Source organism: Sapajus apella, unplaced genomic scaffold (genome assembly GCF_009761245.1).
Source record: "Sapajus apella isolate SASKATOON/1434 unplaced genomic scaffold, GSC_monkey_1.0 scaffold10, whole genome shotgun sequence".
NCBI lineage: Eukaryota > Metazoa > Chordata > Mammalia > Primates > Cebidae > Sapajus > Sapajus apella.
In genome coordinates, this window is record NW_022436950.1 from 29,392,141 (window position 1) to 29,412,474 (window position 20,334).

The 20,334-nt window shown below is 37.3% G+C and overlaps 2 protein-coding genes and 1 long non-coding RNA gene across 16 annotated transcripts in view; 2 read left to right on the forward strand and 1 right to left on the reverse strand.

The window, feature by feature from the left end:
* Positions 1 to 2,355, forward strand: part of KANSL1L (KAT8 regulatory NSL complex subunit 1 like) — a 147,273-nt gene extending 144,918 nt beyond the window's left edge. For all 5 annotated transcript variants that reach the window (XM_032278362.1, XM_032278358.1, XM_032278359.1 and 2 more), the window contains exon 15: positions 598 to 2,355. In XM_032278362.1, the coding sequence (XP_032134253.1) occupies positions 598 to 828 (231 nt within the window). In that variant the 3' untranslated portion in view covers positions 829 to 2,355. The remainder of the gene's footprint in view (positions 1 to 597) is intronic.
* RPE (ribulose-5-phosphate-3-epimerase) lies at positions 2,337 to 20,327 on the reverse strand. Of its 10 annotated transcripts, none has more exons than XM_032278367.1 (7): positions 20,113 to 20,272; positions 19,431 to 19,461; positions 13,544 to 13,623; positions 7,677 to 7,816; positions 7,144 to 7,278; positions 6,213 to 6,299; positions 3,859 to 4,132 (listed from the first exon to the last, which is right to left on the reverse strand). In XM_032278367.1, exons 4-7 carry the CDS (start codon positions 7,812 to 7,814, stop codon positions 4,010 to 4,012), a joined length of 483 nt encoding a protein of 160 aa, XP_032134258.1. In that variant the 5' UTR covers positions 7,815 to 7,816; positions 13,544 to 13,623; positions 19,431 to 19,461; positions 20,113 to 20,272; the 3' UTR covers positions 3,859 to 4,009. The 10 variants fall into 10 exon arrangements, with proteins under 10 accessions (XP_032134254.1, XP_032134256.1, XP_032134255.1 ...); XM_032278370.1 differs by having other exon boundaries at positions 20,124 to 20,256; XM_032278363.1 differs by lacking the exon at positions 19,431 to 19,461 and having other exon boundaries at positions 2,337 to 4,132; positions 20,113 to 20,327.
* On the forward strand, positions 6,795 to 9,948 carry LOC116551852. Its single transcript, XR_004269088.1, has 2 exons — positions 6,795 to 6,836; positions 9,880 to 9,948. It is a non-coding gene; the product is annotated as an uncharacterized LOC116551852 (long non-coding RNA).
* Positions 20,328 to 20,334: the final 7 nt, after the last annotated feature.

Genomic DNA, 20,334 nt, shown 5'->3' on the forward strand with positions numbered 1-20,334 from the left:
TTGGGAGGCCGAGGGGGGTGGATCACGAGGTCAAGAGATAGAGACCATCCTGGTCAACATGGTGAAACCCCGTCTCTACTAAAAATACAAAACATTAGCTGGGCATGGTGGCGCATGCCTGTAATCCCAGCTACTGAGGAGGTTGAGGCAGGAGAATTGCCTGAACCCAGGAGGCGGAGGTTGCGGTGAGCCGAGATCGTGCCATTGCACTCCAGCCTGGGTGACAAGAGTGAAACTCCGTCTCAAAAAAAAAAAAAAGAATGAAAATGAAGATATTGTACAAGTAATCAAACCTAAAAACACTTTCAAAAGGGGCTTTCCCAAAGTGCTCTTAGATTGGAAATAAAGACCACTGCCTATGGCAGCATTTCCTCTTCTTGGCAGAGGCAAAGTAAAAAAATGATTCCCAAAAGTCACTAAACAATTCTCAATATATTCCATTTTGAGATGCTAGACATTTAAGTTGAAATGAAAATTTGTACATTTATGTGCTAAAAGAACAGAACAAGTTATTACAGTATGGGCATTTACAGATTACTTGTTAGATGAGTTTAAACAAATTAGTTGAAACTTAACTGAAAATGTTTCCCCTTTCAGTCTTTGTGGTGGGAACGACGGGCTTTTCCACTGAAGGGTGAAGACATGACAGCCTTATTATGTCAAGATGAAAAAAAGGATCAGGTTGAAAGGTCAAGCACAGCTTTCCATGGTGAAATCTTCTGTACCAATGTACCAGAGAACGGCCACCATCCAAAAGAGCAGTCAGATGGAATGGAAGAATACAAAACCTTTGGTCTAGGACTTACTAATGTTAAAAAAAGTAGGTGACAGGGAACAGGTTAAGAAAACTATGTAAATGTAGGAAAGACAGGAGGAAATAAAGCCCTGTTCTGGATCCCCCATCCCCTTCAGAATGAGAGCATGTTCTGCATGTATTAATCTTTTATGCTGTTTAAGAAACAGGCAAGATAAGTCTGTTTTTCCTTCTGGAACCACAAGGGTAACCAGCTTTTCATCTACAGACAAGTGGTAGTCATTTGTGTTTATCATGCAACTTACAAACACCAAGATATTAACTGCTTCAATTTGATGTCAAATCACATTACTGGGTAATTTTAAGACTATGTACCCACATCATACATACATACATATATATATACACATACATACAAACTTGTGCGCCAAGTGACAGCTATTCCTTGTTTATATACATGGTAATTCATTAAAATTGCCTTAGTAATATATTAGAATATATAAATATATGTGTTTAAAATAAATATACATACATCCCCCCAATGTAGTTTTAAAAACACTGGTAATGACCCACTCCACTTGGAAATGCATGTATGAACTACTCTATGAAATGTAAGCTGCAGTATATATAAAACACAGATTTCCACTCATAAAAGACATCTAAACATCTTGAATATAGAGACGGAGGGTTTTGTTTTTTTTTTTTTTTTTTTTAGTTTTTTAACATGTTTAACCAATAGAAGTTATTTACAGAAATTCATATACCAGATAATACAAAACTCCTTTATTCAAAATCACTGATATCTTTTGGACTAAACACAGGCTTTCTGTTTACTCCCAACAGAATAAAGCAAGCAAACAAATCTGAGTTAAATATTGGTGCACTTTAATACTATCACATCTTTGAAAACTCAATTTGAGTTTTACCTATTTAATGTGTCTCATGAAGACACCAATTTAAAATGAGCCGCAAACAGTAAAGTCCTATCAGTAAAAAATTTGGAAAAAAAAAAAAAAAAAAAGATGATTGTATTTCTAGATTAGCAAGAAATTAGTAATTCTGGCTGATTAATATTTCTAGCTAATTTGGTCATTCTTTGCCATAGCTTACTCTATTCAAATAAACATCTATTCTTACCTGCATCCTAGATTGGGAATTAAAATTTTTCAAAGGACAATGTTTCAATATTGGATACTGAAGAGTATACATTAAAGAAAATTCTTTCTGAAGTTATGAAACCATTTTATTCTATGTGAAAGTTGAGGACAATTTATATATAAATCACTTTTTGTCATGTAAAAAAGGTTATTCAAGTTTAGTACCTACATAACTGAAAATATTGGCCATTTGGCCTAGTCTGTGAGATTTGACACTAAGTTTTTGTTAGAGATTGAAAATTCTACTAGTCCTTTTAAGGGGTAAAAAATTCAAATTCAATACTAACAAACTTTTGCTTGTAGTTTTACTGTACATTTATTTTTAAAGAAAAAGAAAACAAAAGCAAGACAAACCCAAGTTGTCCAGGTAAACAAACTCAAATCTTTATCACATCTGATATTATAATCTTCTATGTAAGTTTTTAAATTAAAGTTATTTCTATATGCTTTGTGTTGTTTTGACCGTTATTAAATGCGCCTATTCATAGCACAAAGCTTTCCCAAGCAAGCTTTCCCACGCCGAAATAAAAATAAACATGAGCAAATTTTTACCTTATAATGCAGGAAAAAACCCAAGCAAGCTCTAGTCTATGCTTAAGTGTTAACATTCTTACTTTTTCTAACCTTATTTCTCAAAACTCATAGTAGCCTCAAGAAGTTTATTGATCCTGGTCCTTATATTTCTTGCCATATTTATAACAAGAGTATTTACAGGAATGAAGTAGTTGACATATCTTTAGACTCTGTGTAATTTAGAACACAGTTATAAATACTTAGTTTATGGATTGACTCTGCATCCTGTCATCTTTGAGCCTACCTGATCTTTCCTGGAATAAAATAATATATCCTTGAGGTCAAGATCCATAGTTCCAGAATATTCTCAGCCATCTGGTTCTGCTATAGGGTAAAATTAGACTGGAAATAAGACAATGTTAAGTAAAAAGCTCCTTTTGCCCTACCCACCTCCCAAGGGCTCCATTTGTAAAAAGAGTACAGATCAGAAATGCTACCGCTTTCCAGGGTACCATCCCACTGTTAATTTCTTCAGTTTTTAAATGGGGACAAAAATATCTGCTTTATTACCATTTGCAGAGGTGATTTACAGATTTAATGAGAATATATCAAAGTACTTTATAACTTGCAAAATATAAACTTACATAATGCTAGCCACTTTGTATTGAGCATATTGTAAATTCTGGGACTATTACTGAAAACTTTACATATACAGTACTACTTCTTAATTCTCAACACATCCCCACAGTTGTTATAATTACATTCAATGTATAAGTGAGTTCAGAGAAGCACAAAAAGGTTGGGTGATTTGTTAAAGGTCCAGCTAGAAAGGGGCAGAGTCAGAATTCAACCCAATATTACTTCCAAACAGAGGCTTTACTTTTCCTTTCTACTCAGAGGTAACACAACAGCATTATTTAACGACCTTAAAAATGGTGGGGAGGAATCACTGAATAACCTGCTTTGACAAACACCCTGATAAAATCTATGCTTGTATTTTAGAACCCCTGGGTTTCACACATTGTTTTCATAGTTTTTACACATCAAGTGTAAGGTGAAAAGTGATAAATTTTGAGAACCAGTAATATGGTATGCCATACCACCAAAATTTATATCTTAAAATTCTATTCAACTTGTATTTCCAAGCATATAAACAAATCACAAATAACATGAAAACCATAAAGACTTCCTCTGCTTTTGGAAAATAGCTGAGAAACAACAAAATGCTTTTGAGAAATAAAGAAAAAATTTGTTTTTATAGTGTAGCTAATATGCCCTCATTAGGCATTAAGACACTTTTCTGTTTGTAACCTTAATGCAGCCATAGTTTTACTCTTTATAAAAATCAAGTCTCTCAATAAAAACAGTATCTTACTAATCATTAAATTGCATCACTAAAAATGTAGTTATACACACCAATTTCTAACCTTTCAGACAATTCTGCACAACCAATTTTAATCACTGGAATGAATAACTGCTCAAAAAAGCAGTACTGCTTCACTTGCATTATGATTTGGTCGTCAATATTCCTGTTTGCCAATAAAAGGGAGATTTCATGAACAGAAACATTGGGCTCATTATAGTTTCATCGATCAAGAGAACGTTTCTGAGCAGCTTCTGAGCAAACATTTCTTAATAGGTTGATCACAGATCTGGGGTCTTCACTCCTCATAATAGCACTGCCAGACACAATCATGTTAGCTCCTGCCTGGAAGAAGTAAACAGTTAGGTTTCTCAAAGGAAAATGTCAAAAAACCTAAAACAGAATTCCTGGACTATAGTGTCTACCCTTGCATTTACCAACATTTCAATCATATTCGAGAGCCACTTTGAGATTAAGCAATCTAGTTCAATAAGGAAATTTAAAATGTTCACAAATGAGGATGTGAGGTTATTTTTAAATGTGTCTAAGAAATCATTGACGTTTTTGGTAAACCAACTCTTAAAGGTATTATTGCTACTCTTAAGCCTTTACTCCTCAATTCCACTAAGGTTTTCCCAATATGCACCAATGCCTCTATAGTTACTTAAAGACAAATTTTAATCTTTGAATTATATTTATATGAATTTGTGAGTGTGAAAGGACAACTATTGCTAAAATGTGAAATTATCCATAAACTATGGCAAAATTAAAGTGATTTCTCATTTTTGTGTCAAAAAATGGAATGTCTCTTTATACTTCATTGCATTCCAGAATGTTTTTGAAGTAGCTTTTAAAAAAGTTTTTAAGGTACTTTTAAATATGAAAGCAAAGAAATTAAAAATAAAAGCTAATAACAATGGGTCCAAATTTAACTCTAAGCTTCCTAGGATTTTATTTTGAGGACAGAAACCCAATCTATTATGTGATTCATTGCTAGAACATAGAGGGAGAAGTGGAAGAACCACGCAGGCTAAGGAAAATTTTTCCGGACAGACACTGTCACTTTATGTGTGACGGCATTTCAATATTCCTCATAGAAATTATAAAGGTGAGTTTTATAGGGATAACACTGCATGTTTCTCTTTAGTTAACCCATTTATGCCTAGTGTTCCATTAACGGAACGCTAACCTTTTGGGAGTTCTTTATATTCTACTGTTTAAGGTCATCGCCAAGGTCTGATTTTTCACACAAAAAATTTTGCGACCTCTGGCATAAAAGCAGGAATAGTATACTGGCAAAGCACAGTTAAGTACAAAGCAATTCCACAAGCAGTCAAAAGAACAGGCACTCACTGATCATCTGGCCAGCCCCTCCTGCATAAGTATTGACTACTATCAAGCTTTTGATAGGTATATATCAAGCAGAAAAGTGTGGCAGTTGTACTAGAACCTGGAAGTAGATACACCACATTATTGAAGAAAAGCAGGTTGTGTGAGCTTTAATCACCTGTGGTACTACCAAAAGGCTGGAATCCTCAAGAGCCCAACTATGCTAGACTAGCTATCTGAAAAAAAGTTTTAAAAAGTTTATCTTGCTTCTGTATAGATGGCCAAAGAGGTATACAGAGAGAGCCAAAGGGGTATCCAGCCTAGATTTTCATCAAAAATGGTTTTGGCAAGTTCTTACAAGGAACAACTAAGTAATATCTAGGTTCTAAAGAATAACATAATAATTAGGTCAATTAGATTTCCTTTTTTCCCCTTTGGTAAGGAGGTATCTTTTAATTCCATATTTTAGAAAAATTTCTCACTTCCGAAGCCCTGAAACTTAATGCTCTTCCAAAGGACTGAAATTCAACATATTCTTTTTTACAAAAGAACTTTCTTCAGCCTTCCTGAGACAATCAGGATTTACTATGTAACAATCTATGTGATTTTAGAATACTGTATCCACTTATGGGCCAGACACAGTAGCTCACATCTGTAATCCGAGATTTTGGGAGGCCAAGGCAGGCAGATCACTTGAGGCCAGGAGTTTGAGACTAGTCTGGCAAACATGGTAAAACCCCATCTCTACTAAAAATATAAAAAATTAGCTGGGCATGGTGGCAGGTGCCTATAATCTTAGCTACTCAGGAGGCTGCGGCAGGAGAATTGCTTGAATCCGGGAGGCAGAGGTTGCAGTAAGCAGAGATCACACCACTGCACTCAGACCTGGGCCACAAAGGGAGACTCTGTCTCAGAAAAAAAAAAAATCCACTTATAGCTTTTTATTTTCCTAGTTGTACATGTAAACAAAAAATACTTTTCCAAGAAAGAAAAGTCAACTTAGGAACCATAGAAGAAATCACTGGCCCATGAGACAATGTCCTAGAGACGTATTTGACAGGAAATTGGTCTAGTCGTAGTTGAAGAGCAATCTCACCTCTGCACACTTATGGACAGTGTCAGGACCTACTCCACCATCGACCTCTATATCCAAAGATGGGAACTGGGTCCTCAACCAGTGAACCTAGATATACATGAGGAAATAAGTAACTCCTGAAGTGGATATGTAGGGTGGGTGGGACAACCAAATAAACAAAAAAATCCAGTAGCCAATATTAGCCATTAAAACTCCAACTGTCTCACATAACAATATACCAATTACAACATTATTACTGGGGAACACTTGGTTTAATAGCAAGCTTTGCTCTGTTTGGCAAACAGCAATCTGTCATGTCTTTGCAGAGACTGTGTGTCATGGAAACAAGACGAAGATAAACCCTCAATAGTCAATGACAACTTCCAAGAGATCTAAAGGTTACAGAAATATTAGTTTCAAAAGAAAATTTCAAGATTGCCAGGCATGGTGGCTGACGCCTTTAATCCCAACACTTTGGCAGACCAAGGCAGAAGGATAGCTTAAGTCCAGGGGTTCAAGACCAGCCTGGGTAACACAGTGAGACCTCCTATTAGAATTTGTAACAATTAGCCAGGCATGCTGGTATGCACCTGCAGTCCTAGCTACTCAGGGGGCTGAGGCAGGAGGATCTCTTGATCCCAGAAGGTCGAGGCTGCAATTAACCCTGACTGCATCACTGCATTTCTAAATAGATGAAAAGAAGCCCGGGTGACAGAGAAAGACTTTGTCTCAAAAAAAAGAGAAAATTTCAAGATAAAGATGTAATATGTTTCGAATTTCCCAATCAGAAATCTATTACAGCATTTATTACTTTGTTTTAGAACGATCTGTAAGCATCCCCATCTCCTCACCTTCAGAATAGGTTATATCTAAATATATAAGCCTTTCAATAAATGCTTGCTGAATGAACACAAAGTAAAAGCCTCAACACAAAATCAAATACTTCTTTTACCTTTGGCATCATATCTTCCATAAATTTCTGCCCTCCAAACCCCGGTTCCACTGTCATAACCAAGGCCATATCTATTTGATTAGCCCATGGTGCCAAATACTCAACTGAGGTTCCTGGTTTGATGGCAAGGCCAACCTGTAACAGAGACAAATATGCTATATCACATTAACAATTACTTCTGTATTAAGTTATTGTGGCATAGAAGGCCCAGTAGAACTATCTATTCTTATTTCTAGAGAGTTAACAAGACTATTAAATGTAAATATTTCCAATAGGCAGTAGCTTTCAGAAAACATTAGTGAAATATATAAATGCTATTTACAAAGAAGTTAAACACTGGCTTCATAGCTGAAGAACAACTGCTTAAGTCAGGTATTCTTTACCTGCAATGGGCCCTGACTAGGCTGCTGAACTTTAGCCTGAGCAACAGAGCAAGACTCTGTCTCAAAAAAAGAGAAAATTTCCCATTTCCAGCAAATCTTTCCAACTCTGAGAGTGAATGTTACAAAACACTCTCATCACTGATTTCTTACCTTCATCCCATTCTCCCGAATGTCTTTAATCAAAGCCCCTGGGTTCTCAGTAGCCTCGAGATGAAAGGTGTACTGATTGGCTCCTGCGATAGCCATTGGCTTTACCCACTGTTCTGGCTTGGACACCATCATGTGCATGTCTAGAAAGAAAAGACACTTCAAAATATCACTGAAAAATACCTGGTTCATGTTACTGGAAGCCAATCTGCATGTAGTTTTTGCCACTTCGGATATGAACTCTTTGGGCATCACACAAATCATTATTTAAATAGTTATATTTCAGTATTAGGTAGTTTCCTCTTATGTGAAGATAGGATTTATTTAAATTCATTTACAAAAAAAAACTACTTTCCCACAGAAAACATATAGTGCTGTATAAGAAAAGTTAACTAACATCTAAAAACCAGGAAACCTAAGTCCAGGTCCAGGAAATGCCACTCTAAAACACTTAAAGAATATGTCATATTATCTGTGCAGGCTAGTTTCCTCTAGGAAAAATTAAGTGATTCTTTTCATTTATTCTTTCAATTTACTGAGCAGAGACTGCACCATTAATTATTTTAGGTCCTAAAGTTAGAGCAAAAACATGAAACTCTCCTGTTATAGGGATTACGTTTTTAGTGGAAGAGTCAAACAACAAACAAAATAAGTAAATAAAATATACACTAGGCTGGCAGTTAATATGGCTGGTGTGCCTGGGGAAGGAGATACAACAGTCAGAGGTCAGGGACGCATGTGGTGAGGAGAAAACCTATGGCATTCTGAGGCCACTGGGAAAAAACACCACAGTGTAGTGACAAGATACGACTAAGGAAGCTACGAAAGCAAACCCAGTTGAAAAATGATGGAGCAATTCAGAATGGGTATGTTCTGAAATAAAAGCAAAGAGAGCTGAGGATGGATGAGATGTGGAGGATGAGAGGATCCTCCATGGATGGATGGATGAGAGGAAAATAAAGATGGTGCCAAGGATTTTGGTCTTATCAACTAGAAGAACAGAACTACCATTAATTGAGAGGCAGAAGACTGCAAGAAGAACAAATTTAGGGAGAAGGACACGTTAACTACAAGAAACCTGATATTCATCCTAATTCAAAAGATTCATATAAACACCTAAGGTGAAAATGGACATGGACTTCTTAAAGATCTTGACTTAAAACATAATACCATTTCATGGCAGTTTAAAACAAGCTAAACCAAGAAATAACACCGTGAAGAGTTCTGTGTTTGATAGATGGTAGAGAGGAGAAGTTTTGAGTTTTTTGTTTTGCTAGAGGAAGCACATTTCTGTCACAGCCAAGCTATATTTAAGAAAAATAATTCCAACATTCCAGAACAATAAAGCCTTGGGAAAAAAGTCAGAAAAAGAGTATAAAGTTTGACTAATAAAGTCAAGATTAATGTTTATATTTCTAATCCAGCAAAAGTAATTATATGAGAACATATTTTAATTTTTTAAAAATAGAGATGATGTCTTGCTGTTTCCCAGACTGGTCTTGAACTCTTTGCCACAAGTGATCCTCCCACGTTGGCTTTCCAAAGTGCAGGGATTATAGGCATGATCCACCACACTGGCCTAAATTAGAACATATTTTAATAGGTAAAACTTTATTCTTAAAAAATGTATTAAATCTGGTATTTCTTATTTCTTTGTATTATAAGTGAGGAAAACTCAAGCTGGTTTAAAATACCTACTTTATTCATTCCTTAAGTTACCAGACTGTTAGCTATGTCATTCTTACTCTATCTCTAGCATCCAGTAACCACTAGCAACCCTCAATGGAGAATTTCTATGGTGTTCAGGATGTTAATGGTTCAGCAAATCTGTGTATAGTTAACGTAAGATCAGCAATTCTCAAACATTCTCATTATCAGGCTCCCTTTCACACTCTTAAAAATTAACAACTCCACGAAACTTCTGTTGATATGGGTTATATTTATAGATATTTAACGTATGAGAAATTCAAACTAAGACATTTTAAAGCATGCAATTTTTAGCAGGTATGATGGCCCACATCTATAATCTCAGGAGGCTGAGGAGGGAGGATGGCTTGAGCCCGGTTTGCGACCATCCTGGGCAACACAGTAAGACTCCTTCCCAACAACAACAACAGAGTAATTAGCTAGGCATGGTGGTGTGTCCCTGTAGTCCCAGCTACTGAGGTGTAGGGGGGAGGAGGGAAGACTGCTTGAGCCCAGGAAGACTGAGGCTTCACTGAGCTATGACCCCTACCACTGCACTCTAGCCTGGGCGACAGAGCAAGACTGTCTCCAAAAAAAAAAAGAAAAAAAAAAAATCTATTGCATATTAATTAAGAGTGGCATTATTTGTTTTACATTTTTGCAAGTCATCAGTGTCTCGCTTAACAGAAGATACCTATGATCTCACATCTGTTCTGTATCCAATCTGTTGTAATACAGATGTCCCATGACTTACAATGGGGTTACATCCCAATAAATTCATCCTAAATTGAAAATACTGTTGTGTCTAACTGCATTTAATACACCAACATACTGAATATAATAGCTTAGTCTAGCTTATCTTAAATGTGCTGAGTGGTAATTTTATAAAGGCTAGCTGCACTGTGCACTCTGTAAACCATATCAATGAGCTTTTCATTTTTTGTTAGATTAAAACCCATTGTTTATCTTATATTTTGAATGGGTCTTTAAAGTACTGATTTACTGAGTTATATAAATCTTACAAATAGTGACAGATCTCATTCCATAATCCCCCAAAACCACATTTGTTAAAATTACTACAGATCTCATTAGAAAAACTGTTAACTGTTGGGAACCCACAGTGGTAAGATACATAAGTTTTTCAAAATCCTACCTTTGGCAACAAAAACTAACAAGGTATCTTTCCTCGAAGAGACAGACTCAACTTAGTATTTTTTAAAATGTTATGCCAAGTCTGAAAAAACCATAGTTTATCTGTCAGTTGTTCTTTCAAATAAATAAAGATAGTGTTCAGGAAGAAAGTGGCTAGTTCAGATCATAACTCTATGGTGCAAGTGGTTTTCCTTGAGGAAATCATTATGTTCCAGTATGCAGCATGGCAGCACAAGTGCTTTATATGCACTTCCTACCTTGTCACACAAAATATTAAAAAGACCTGTATTCAAGGTCCAAGATTTATTAAAATTAGTTTGTAGTGCTTCATCAAGGATACTTGGTAGCAAATGCATGATAATGAAGAATATGACGATTCCTGATATAGTGCCTGTCTTGAATTGGGTTACGGCACCAGCAAACTAACTCATCAATGTTTTTGTACCATCAGTAGAAATAATGGCAAGTAATTTCCTAGTATTATGAAAATAGTTTTGATATACTTTCATGGATGATGTGAGAAGTGTCTTAAGGATTTATATGGGTCCTTATACAACATATTTAAAGACCACTGATTTAGACAGTAACAGAAATAGACTTTTTCCTATTTCTGTATTTCTTAGATGGTTATTTCTACTCAATATGAAAACGGAACAGTTAAGAGTGTTAGCATTACACATACAACATGTAATCTAGGTCCTAGGATATATTCATTTATCAATTATCCAACAATCAAAATCCAAGAATTAACAAATGTTTCTTAATGTAAAAAACAAAGCAGTTGGGTTCAGTGACTTACACCTGCAATCACAACACTTTGGGAGGCCAAGGCAGAAGGATGGCTTCAGCCCAAGCATTCAAGATCAGCCTGGGCAATACAGGGAGATCCCATCTCTACAAAAAGTAAAAAAAATCAGCCAGGTGTCGTGGCACACACCTATAGTCCTAGCTGTAGCTGTGGCAGGAGGATTACTTGAACCCAGGAGTTCAAGGATGCAGTGAGCTATGATTGTACCACTGCACTCCTGCCTGGATAACAGACTGAGGCCATTTCTTAAAAACAAAAAAACAAGCGTCACAAAACCCAAACATTAAAGTGCATGGAGTTCATTTATCTTTTGGACCAAACTCTAGAAAGAGTAATTAGTAAGTTTCAACAAACTAAAAACGAGAAGAAAAAGCAGATTGTGTGTGGTGGCAGCAACATAGGACTGGTAAAAGGAAAGGCACCGACAGGGAAGGATATAGACAATAGTAAGGTGTGATGATGGGAGCCCAAACAAAAGGGATTGAAAAGGAAAAAAGAAAAGCATTAAAAAAAATTCACACAAGAAAGCCAGAAGCAAGGATTCTGGCCATTGATGTACAGTGGGAGCAAACAATGCTATTTATTTCACCCACCTCTCACGGTCATGAGAACAACTTTAATTCATAGGAAAGGTCATGGTATCTGCTATATAAGCTAATTGTGGCTTCAAGAAAAAAGTTTAGATAATCAGAGGACTATATCCCATTACATGGAAATTTCAAAATGGGGAACATATTGGTGGAACACTGTTTCTTCATGCCACATAAATGAGGTAATAATGTACATTTTTTTTGGTGCACTGAAAATAGATGAATCCTATACAGACCTGGGGGTGGTATCCAACAGAATTTTTTGTGGTATTGGAAATGTCCCATAGTTGCACTATATAATATGTGACTACTGAAGACTTGCAATGTGATTAATGTGAATAAGAAACCAAATTTTTAAGTTTATGTAATTTTTTGAGATGGAGTCTCACACTGTTACCCAGGCTGGAGTGCAGTAGAACAATCTTAGTTCACTACAATCTCCGCCTCCCAGGTTCAAGGGATCCTCATGCCTCAGCCTCCTGAATAGCTGACATTATAGGTGTGCACCAACACACACAGCTAATTTTTGTATTTTTTTTTTTTTTTTTTTTTTAGTAGAGATGGGTTTTACCATGTTGGCCAGGCTGGTTATGAACTTAAGTTTATTTAATTTTAATAGCTACATGTGGTTTATGACTACTATAGTGAACAGCGTAGAGCCCTTCATAAAATTGGTCATCAATATGCTAATTAAAAAGAATCTAAGTTCTACTAAATTCTAAATTACATTTAAAAAAAAAAAAAAAAAAAAAACACTACTTATGGCTAGGCGTGGTGGCTCAAGCCTGTAATCCTAGCACTTCGGGAGGCCAAGGCAGGTGAACTGCTTGACTCCAGGAGTCTGAGACTAGCCTGGAGCCCAGGAGTTCGAGACTAGCCTGGGCAATATGGTGAGACCCAGTCTCTATTTAAAAATAAGAAAAAAAAAACAAAAAAACAAAAAAAAAAAACACTATTTATAAAAACTTGTAAAATTTCTTATGTTTAAAAGACCTGGCAGGTGAGACATTGCTAACTTAGTAGAAATCACTTGTAGGCCACTAAGTAATTTTAAAAATGTTAATTTACATTGTACTACGACATTGGAGTGAATATTTAGGCACCACTTGCAGAAAGCTCCAATTCACACAAAACAAATGGCTTCTAGACCATGTATCAACTGATTCATAAATTCATTTAACAATTACACTGAGCCCTGATCATGACTATGCTTAGCTTTAGGAAAACCACAGTAAACATGGTAGATTCAATCCCTGCCCTCAGAAAGTTTATAGTCTAATAAAAGGAATCTCAGATCAAAGGAAGCTCTAAAAGGAAAATCAACAGGTGATAAGATAATTGGATAAACGTTACTTTGGGAGAGGGCAATCAGAAAGGCTTCTCTGAGGAAATAACAAATGACTTGAGGCCCAAAAATGAGGCAGCCAGCCAAGCTACTACGTTTCCAGGCAGATTAGCCAAGGCCCAGAGGCAGGAAGATGTTTGGCTTGCTACTATAGTTAAGCTAATGAAATCCCAGCACAGGGAAGCTGGGGAAAGGGTGCCAGATGAACTTGGAAGTTAAAAAACCAACAATCCAGTTTTCCTTTACTTGAGCAACACATCCAGTTTCAGATGGTGTAACACCCACTTACCAAAGAAAGGGTCCTGGCCTAGCTGCTTTCGAAGGCTTTCTACCACAGGGTGACCAAAGGTGATGTTGGGAACAAAATGCCTACAAGACAAACAAAATCTACTCTGAAAATGTTTTCAATTCAGTTTCTGTATCTCTCTTACTATGAATTCTGACAGGGATAGAGGGATTGTATGCAATGTTTTTCAATTTAATACTTAATCATCAGTATTAAATAATACTAAAAATACCAGGTCATTTTGGTTTAACTAGGTAATGTCTTCCTAACATTTCAACAAATCATGTCACATATATTTTCACAGTGATTTGACTCTATAATTCACAATCCATGACAGGTAGAAATGGAGACATGACAAAATAAAAAAACCTCAGGTTTTATGACTTGCCCAAGTCACATACTAGTTAGTAGTTCTGGACTCCTAACATTGGTCTCCTGAATCCTAGGTTGTCACAGGGGGGCTGTGGCTACTTCTAATCACTTCTATCACAGGGTACTAAATGACTGTTTCTTTAAACTGTTTTAAAGATGACTAGTAAAGAAACATGATGTGTTTATTAATAATGACCACCTTTCACTGAGGGTTTACTATATGCCAAGCACTGTACTTCCTTTCATCTTCCAACAGCCTTATAAAGTAGATGCTATTATTATTCCCTTTGAAGAGCACAAGATAAATAAAATCCTTAAGTAACTCAGTTAATAATTTGTGAAAGTGGATTCAAATTAAGTTTACCAGCTAGGTGTGGCGGCTCACGCCTATAATCCTAGCACTTTGGAAGGCTGAGGCGGGCAGATTATTAATAAAAACTTGAGGTCAGTAGTTCAAGACCAGCCTGACCAACATAGTGAAACCCTATCTTCACTAAAAATACAAAAATGAGCCGGGTGTATTTTTACCAGTGTGGTGGCGTGCGCCTGTAATCCCAGCTACCTGGGAGACTGAAGCAGGAGAACTGTTTGAACCCAGGAGGCGGAGGTTGCAGTGGGCCAAGATTGTGCCACTGTACTTCCAGCCTGGGCGAGACAGCAAGACTTCGTCTCAAAAACAAATCAAGTCTACCAGACCCAAAGTACTTATCCTTTACCCTAATCCAGTTAATCTTTTTGTTCTATCGCTAGTTCACTTAAATATTTAACAAAACCTCCTATATGCAAGTAGAATACTAGGTGCTTCAGAAAACTGTTTTGTAAAGAAATATGCTACAGTTCCTGTTTATCCTAGGAGTTTACAATCTCACTCGCAAGATATGACAGAGACTGACAGCTAATGACTTACCAGATGACAGAGATCGGCAGCTAAATGACAGCTAATGACTCAATGATTTGACAGAGTTGACATCCCCAGTTCCCTTTATATCCAAGTGGCCCATGTGACTCTCACTACTAGACTGTGAGTGCAAATGATGTGTCATTGCAGAGTCCAGAAGGTTAAGCAGAATTCCTTTCCTATTGCCACTTTACCCTTCTGCCAATAAAGCCCTTACAGAATGGCAGAGCCACAGGATGGAAGAACACTCACACCAAACTCTTAGAGGGATGAGAAACTAGAATGCTAAGCTACTGAAGTCTGGCCTTGGTTAAAGTAGCAGGTATTATCCTATATGAGGATTATAAGAAAAGCTATACAATAACAGGCAGGCAACATGTGATTATAGATAAAACACACATAAAATAAAAGCAAGTATTAGAGAACGTTAAGAAAGAAGTTGTTCATGAGATTTACAAAATAGGATTTAAAAAGAAAAATGGAAAAAGAAACAAAGGTAGAAAATGAAGCAAAAGCAGAAATAAGTTATATTCAAAGACGTGGAGAGTGGTTATGACCAACTTTGGCTAGTGTAAAAAAGAAGGGAGGTAGGTAGTATCAAAAGGTGTCAAACGCCAAGCTCAATGTCTGGACTTCTGTCCTGCTGTACATATGCAGTAAGATCTTAAAGCAAGAAACATTAATAAATAAGATAGAATGGGAAATAAATTGCAAGAAGGTAGGTAATTGCAACTGCCACTTGATAGGCGGCAAGGCACACTATGAATGACAAGGAACGGCAAAACTGATCGGATCTGTTAAATGATTAGGTGTGTGGGAGGGGAGTTAAAATACAAACTATGTTTAAGATCTTACACTTAGATGAGAGGTAGAATGAGTGTTAATAAAAACCAAACTTATATGTGGGCCACACAAAGTTCTAAAGACTTTCTAGATATTAAATCATTAAAACCTCCTAACAACCTTGTGAGGTAGGTACTTTTATTACCTGTATTTTACAGATGAGGAACAGTGGCCCAAGGTCACACAACCGGTAAGTGCTGGAGACAGGAGTTAAACATAGGCACTACGGCTACAAAGTACAGGCTCTTAACTACTATGCTCATCTGCCCCTATAATGACAACTAACAAACAAACACAAAACGGGGAAAAAGTCCAGTGGGAAAGAGATTCAACAGAGAAAGGTAAGGATTCAGGAGACATCTGACAGGGACAGGTAAGGTGGATGGGTACAGACACTTTCACTCAATAACACCTTGGTCTTTGGAGGTTTAATTTCTATCATTAAAAAAATTATTCTACCATTTGCCTAAGCCATGATTGTCAGGGCTGTGGATAAGATGCATGTGTTTATTTAAAACTTGAAATAAGGGTCAGAGAAGCAGGCACTAAGGCCTATTGAATGTTTTACAACTCTGGAATTAAAGATTTCAATTTCACATACTGTTCTTTTAATTTGCTGTGTCTAGGAAATAGTTTTGTTGTCTTAACATTAGGTTTCATTTATTATGAAAATAAAAGTATAATAACCACCTCCCAAGTAAATATGGGAACCAAAAAAAAACATACACTTTTGAGAAAACCTAAACAAAACGTATAAAAATACTAACCCTAAAGTTATGTGACTTAATTTGTGCTTTTGAAAATCAACTCAATGCACTAGGTTCACAAAGCATATCAGAAGAACAAAAATGCACAAGCAGTCTCAAAAAAACCCAAAGGCTATGCTAAGCCATAACAAAAAAATGGCTACACTCCTAAGCATGAAGTCAGGGTGTCCCAAATTTGCCAAACAGTAACCATGAGAGCAGTTCTAATGTATTTACAGTCTCTACCTCAAGCCTACTGACTCCAAAGAGGACCGGGAATCTGAATTTTTAACAAATGCTTGAGGGAGTTAACAGACCAGTTTGGAAAACAATTATTTCACTTTAACGGAGAGAAACTTCATTAAAAAGTCTGCTTCATCATTATCTTATTCTGCCTCTTTTTCCTTTATTTTCTGGAGTTAGTTAAGTCTGAAAGAAATAAAATACAACAAAAAGATATCCCTTTCTCCCAAGGACTTACTGCAATTAAACTATAATTGTTTGTAATACAAGGATACACTTTTCTCTCTCATGTTCCATCATTAGTCCTAAGCTTTACTTATGTAATTCTAATGCAGTCTACTGCAGACAGATCAAGCCTTTTACCTATCCCCCAACAAGGCAAAGATGATAAGAGGAGAATTAGGGTCAGTATAAAAGGTATAAGACTGTAACAAGAAAACAATCTTATTGCTAATCGGGAATCACAAACTGAAATGCTGCTGGGGGTTAGCAGATAACATTAAAGAGCAAAACAGAGCAGACAGGGAAAGGGGCCAAATGAAGAACACGTGGCATGACTGAAGGTGGCGCTGCCCCATACAGCTCCAGCACATGTCACCTCGTAAGACTGAGGGCCCAGTGCTGCCAAGTCTTTAGATTGCTTTTTTTTTTTTTTTTTTTTCCTAAAAGTCAGAAATCCAGTATTAATATGAAATCTCCCCAGTTTTAAATCCTGGTAACTAATTTAGAAATTATTTGCTCTGCCCCACAGTTAGGGTGAACACTGTCTTGTCATGATCTATTTATGTGTTTTCTAGTTTTTTTTCCCCCAGAAAATCCACTTGTTCTTTGTTTCACATATCCAACCATGCTAGTGCTCCATCTTTCACAGTACTCCCACAACTGGTTTCTGACTTTCTAAATGAAGAAATTCAGTTGTGATCAGGGGAAACTGAAGGTGTTGGTGGGGAGGAGGAGACTAGAAAACAACAAGCACATCCAAAGTGTAATGCTGGATGAGATTTTTAAAAGGGGTCAGGAGAAAAAAAAAACACAAAGGCAGTCTTGAGAGGGAAGGTACATTGTGGTTGGTCACCTTTCATAGGAAGGAAAGAACACAGCCCACTTTCATAGCCCTAGCCTAGGAGACGCTGCAGCACATCACATAAGGGCACTGGTACCAGCTCTGCCAGGTTTTGCCTAATCTGGTGAGACATCAGGGAAGAAGCTGGTTTCCTCCTTTACAAAAGGGGGAATACAAACGGCTCTTAACTTAGAGTGTAGAGAAGATTAAAAGGGAAATAATTTTAAAACTGTGTATGCGGAATTCAGCTTTTCCAAACCAAAGTATCTCCTGGCAAAGGGGAAGAGGAATCAATAAAAAACAAATACTTTATCTTTTTATTTTTTTGTTCCTCAAACTCTGATCCATGGTGAATATTTTATTGAGCTCAGTCTGCCATAGAGCTGGGAGTGGATAAAAGTGACTCCTTAGAGACTCCTCCTATTATGATTAAGCAGTTCATTCATTCAGCCAATGATAACTAAGCTCCTTATGGTGCTTTTCTAGCAAAGAATACATAGGTGAGCAAAAAGAAAATAAGCTTGGCTTTCAGGAAGCTTATAGGGTAGCAGGAGAGACATGAAATAAGTTAACAAGAATAAGTATACAAATTATTAGCTGCTTTTTTGAGGCCAAAGAATGTCTTAATCATTCCCTGTACGCCTAGGACCCACAGAAAGCATTTAATTTGTGGGACAGCACAAGCTGTTGCATTACTTCCAATCCTGATTCCACCATTTCCTAGTTACGAGACCACTGGCAGATGACTTAACCTCTCTGTACCCAATTTTTCGCTGCCAAATGCTGGTGGTAATACCACCACCAATTTCAAACAGTTGTGTGAGTTAATTCACACACACATAAAAATCCAGAATAGAAATAGCCAAGTGCTTTTAAACATTGCTATTATGGTTATCATTAATAGTCCTGACTGGTGAACTGAAACAATTACTTTCCCCAACCATTCACTTACTCAAACATGGTTTAATTAAAACCAGACTGCTTTCTGTGTCAAAAAGACTCACAAATATACATGCAGCTTGTTCAATCCTGTGACCCCCCTAGGTGTTTTCTCAGGCACAAAAATGTAGCTACTTATCTTTGAGGTATACACTCAGTGTCACACACACCTGTGAGAGTTTAGGGCTTTCAAGCACAGGTGTCAAAAATAAGGTATATAAATAGAATTACATATAATGGCCAACTAAAAACCAACCTTTGTGAGAGGTAATATTTACTAAACTTTTTACGAATTTAGCCTATTATTCTTAGTACTCTATGGTCAAAGTTTTGTCTTTATCAGTTGGGTGAACTAAGATAACTGGGTAAAATGCAAAAGAGAAACAATACATTTAACCACATAGAGCAATGAAAAACAAAACTCTTCAAAGTCAGATGAATATTAAAAAGAAAAGGAAATTATCATCTTTTGAAAATAACACCAATTTGCAAACTGAATGAGGGAATAGAGTTTTTATCTATTTCAAATAAATTTATTTTTCCATCCCCATCCAAGATAATGGCATTTATGACTTTTATAGTCAGTTAAAAGGGGGAGCTCAGAGAAGGACTTGGCAAACCCAGGAAGAGCCAAGTTGAAAGTCTGTTACAATCTTCTGTAATCCTGAGAGAGTCTTACTACTTTCTCTGGGTTTGTTTCCTCATTCTATAACCAACTTCAGAAACTAATATCCTGATTCCAAACAATATTAGGTGCTATAACTACAGTGCTTAAAAATTACTTACAAAAAACTGACCTCCCTGAAGAGCAGGGTGCCTGAAGAGAAAATAGGAAAATCAGAATTTTAATAATGATGCAACTAATAATTATAAAGAACTTAATATACGCCAGGCACTGTAAACTTTACATGTAATTGCTCATTTCATCTTCCAAAGATGCCTAAGCGTTAGGTTCTATTAGCAGTTCCATTTTTCAAATTATGAAACTGAAGCTCAATTAGGTTAGTGGCTTGTCCAAGGTAACCCAGGAAGTGACAGAACTCGGGAACCTCAGTGCAGGTGCCAAGTTTAATCGTTACAGGAGTCTGTCTCCCAGCTTTGCCACTAACTAGCTATATGAGCTTGGGCAAGTCATGCTTCTCCCCTTGGGCCTCAGTTTCTCTAGCTGAAAGTGAAGAAACGTCCTAAAGATTTAAGGTCGCTTCCGGGTCCTAAGTGATGGAAGACCACACGTTACGTGGGGGGAGGGGAAGGGCTGAGATTTGGGACCCGGCCGCAACCCAGGATGCCGCGTAGGGTCCGCTCCTGCCAACACCGCCAGGACTCCTACCCCATTTCCTTTCTAGCAACGCATTCCAAGTGAGGCGCTCGGTGGCACTGGGACGCGGTACATCAACAGGCACTCAATAAAGGTGCGCTGATCCCGCCCCACCGCGCTGCAAGCCCGACCGGAGCCCGGAGGAGTTACCCGTCCATTACATCCAGGTGCAGATAATCGGCCCCAGAGTCTAGCATCCGGAGGCACTCGGCCCCTAAATTGGCCAGGTCGCTGTTGAGGATGGACGGGCCAATTTTGCAGCCAGACGCCATACCGCAGGTTCCGAAAAGCAAGTTACCCCACGAGTCGCCCGGCAAGACTAGCCGTCGCCCCGATTGGGCGCGCAGTTTTGGCCCCGCCCCTTCTCCGTGC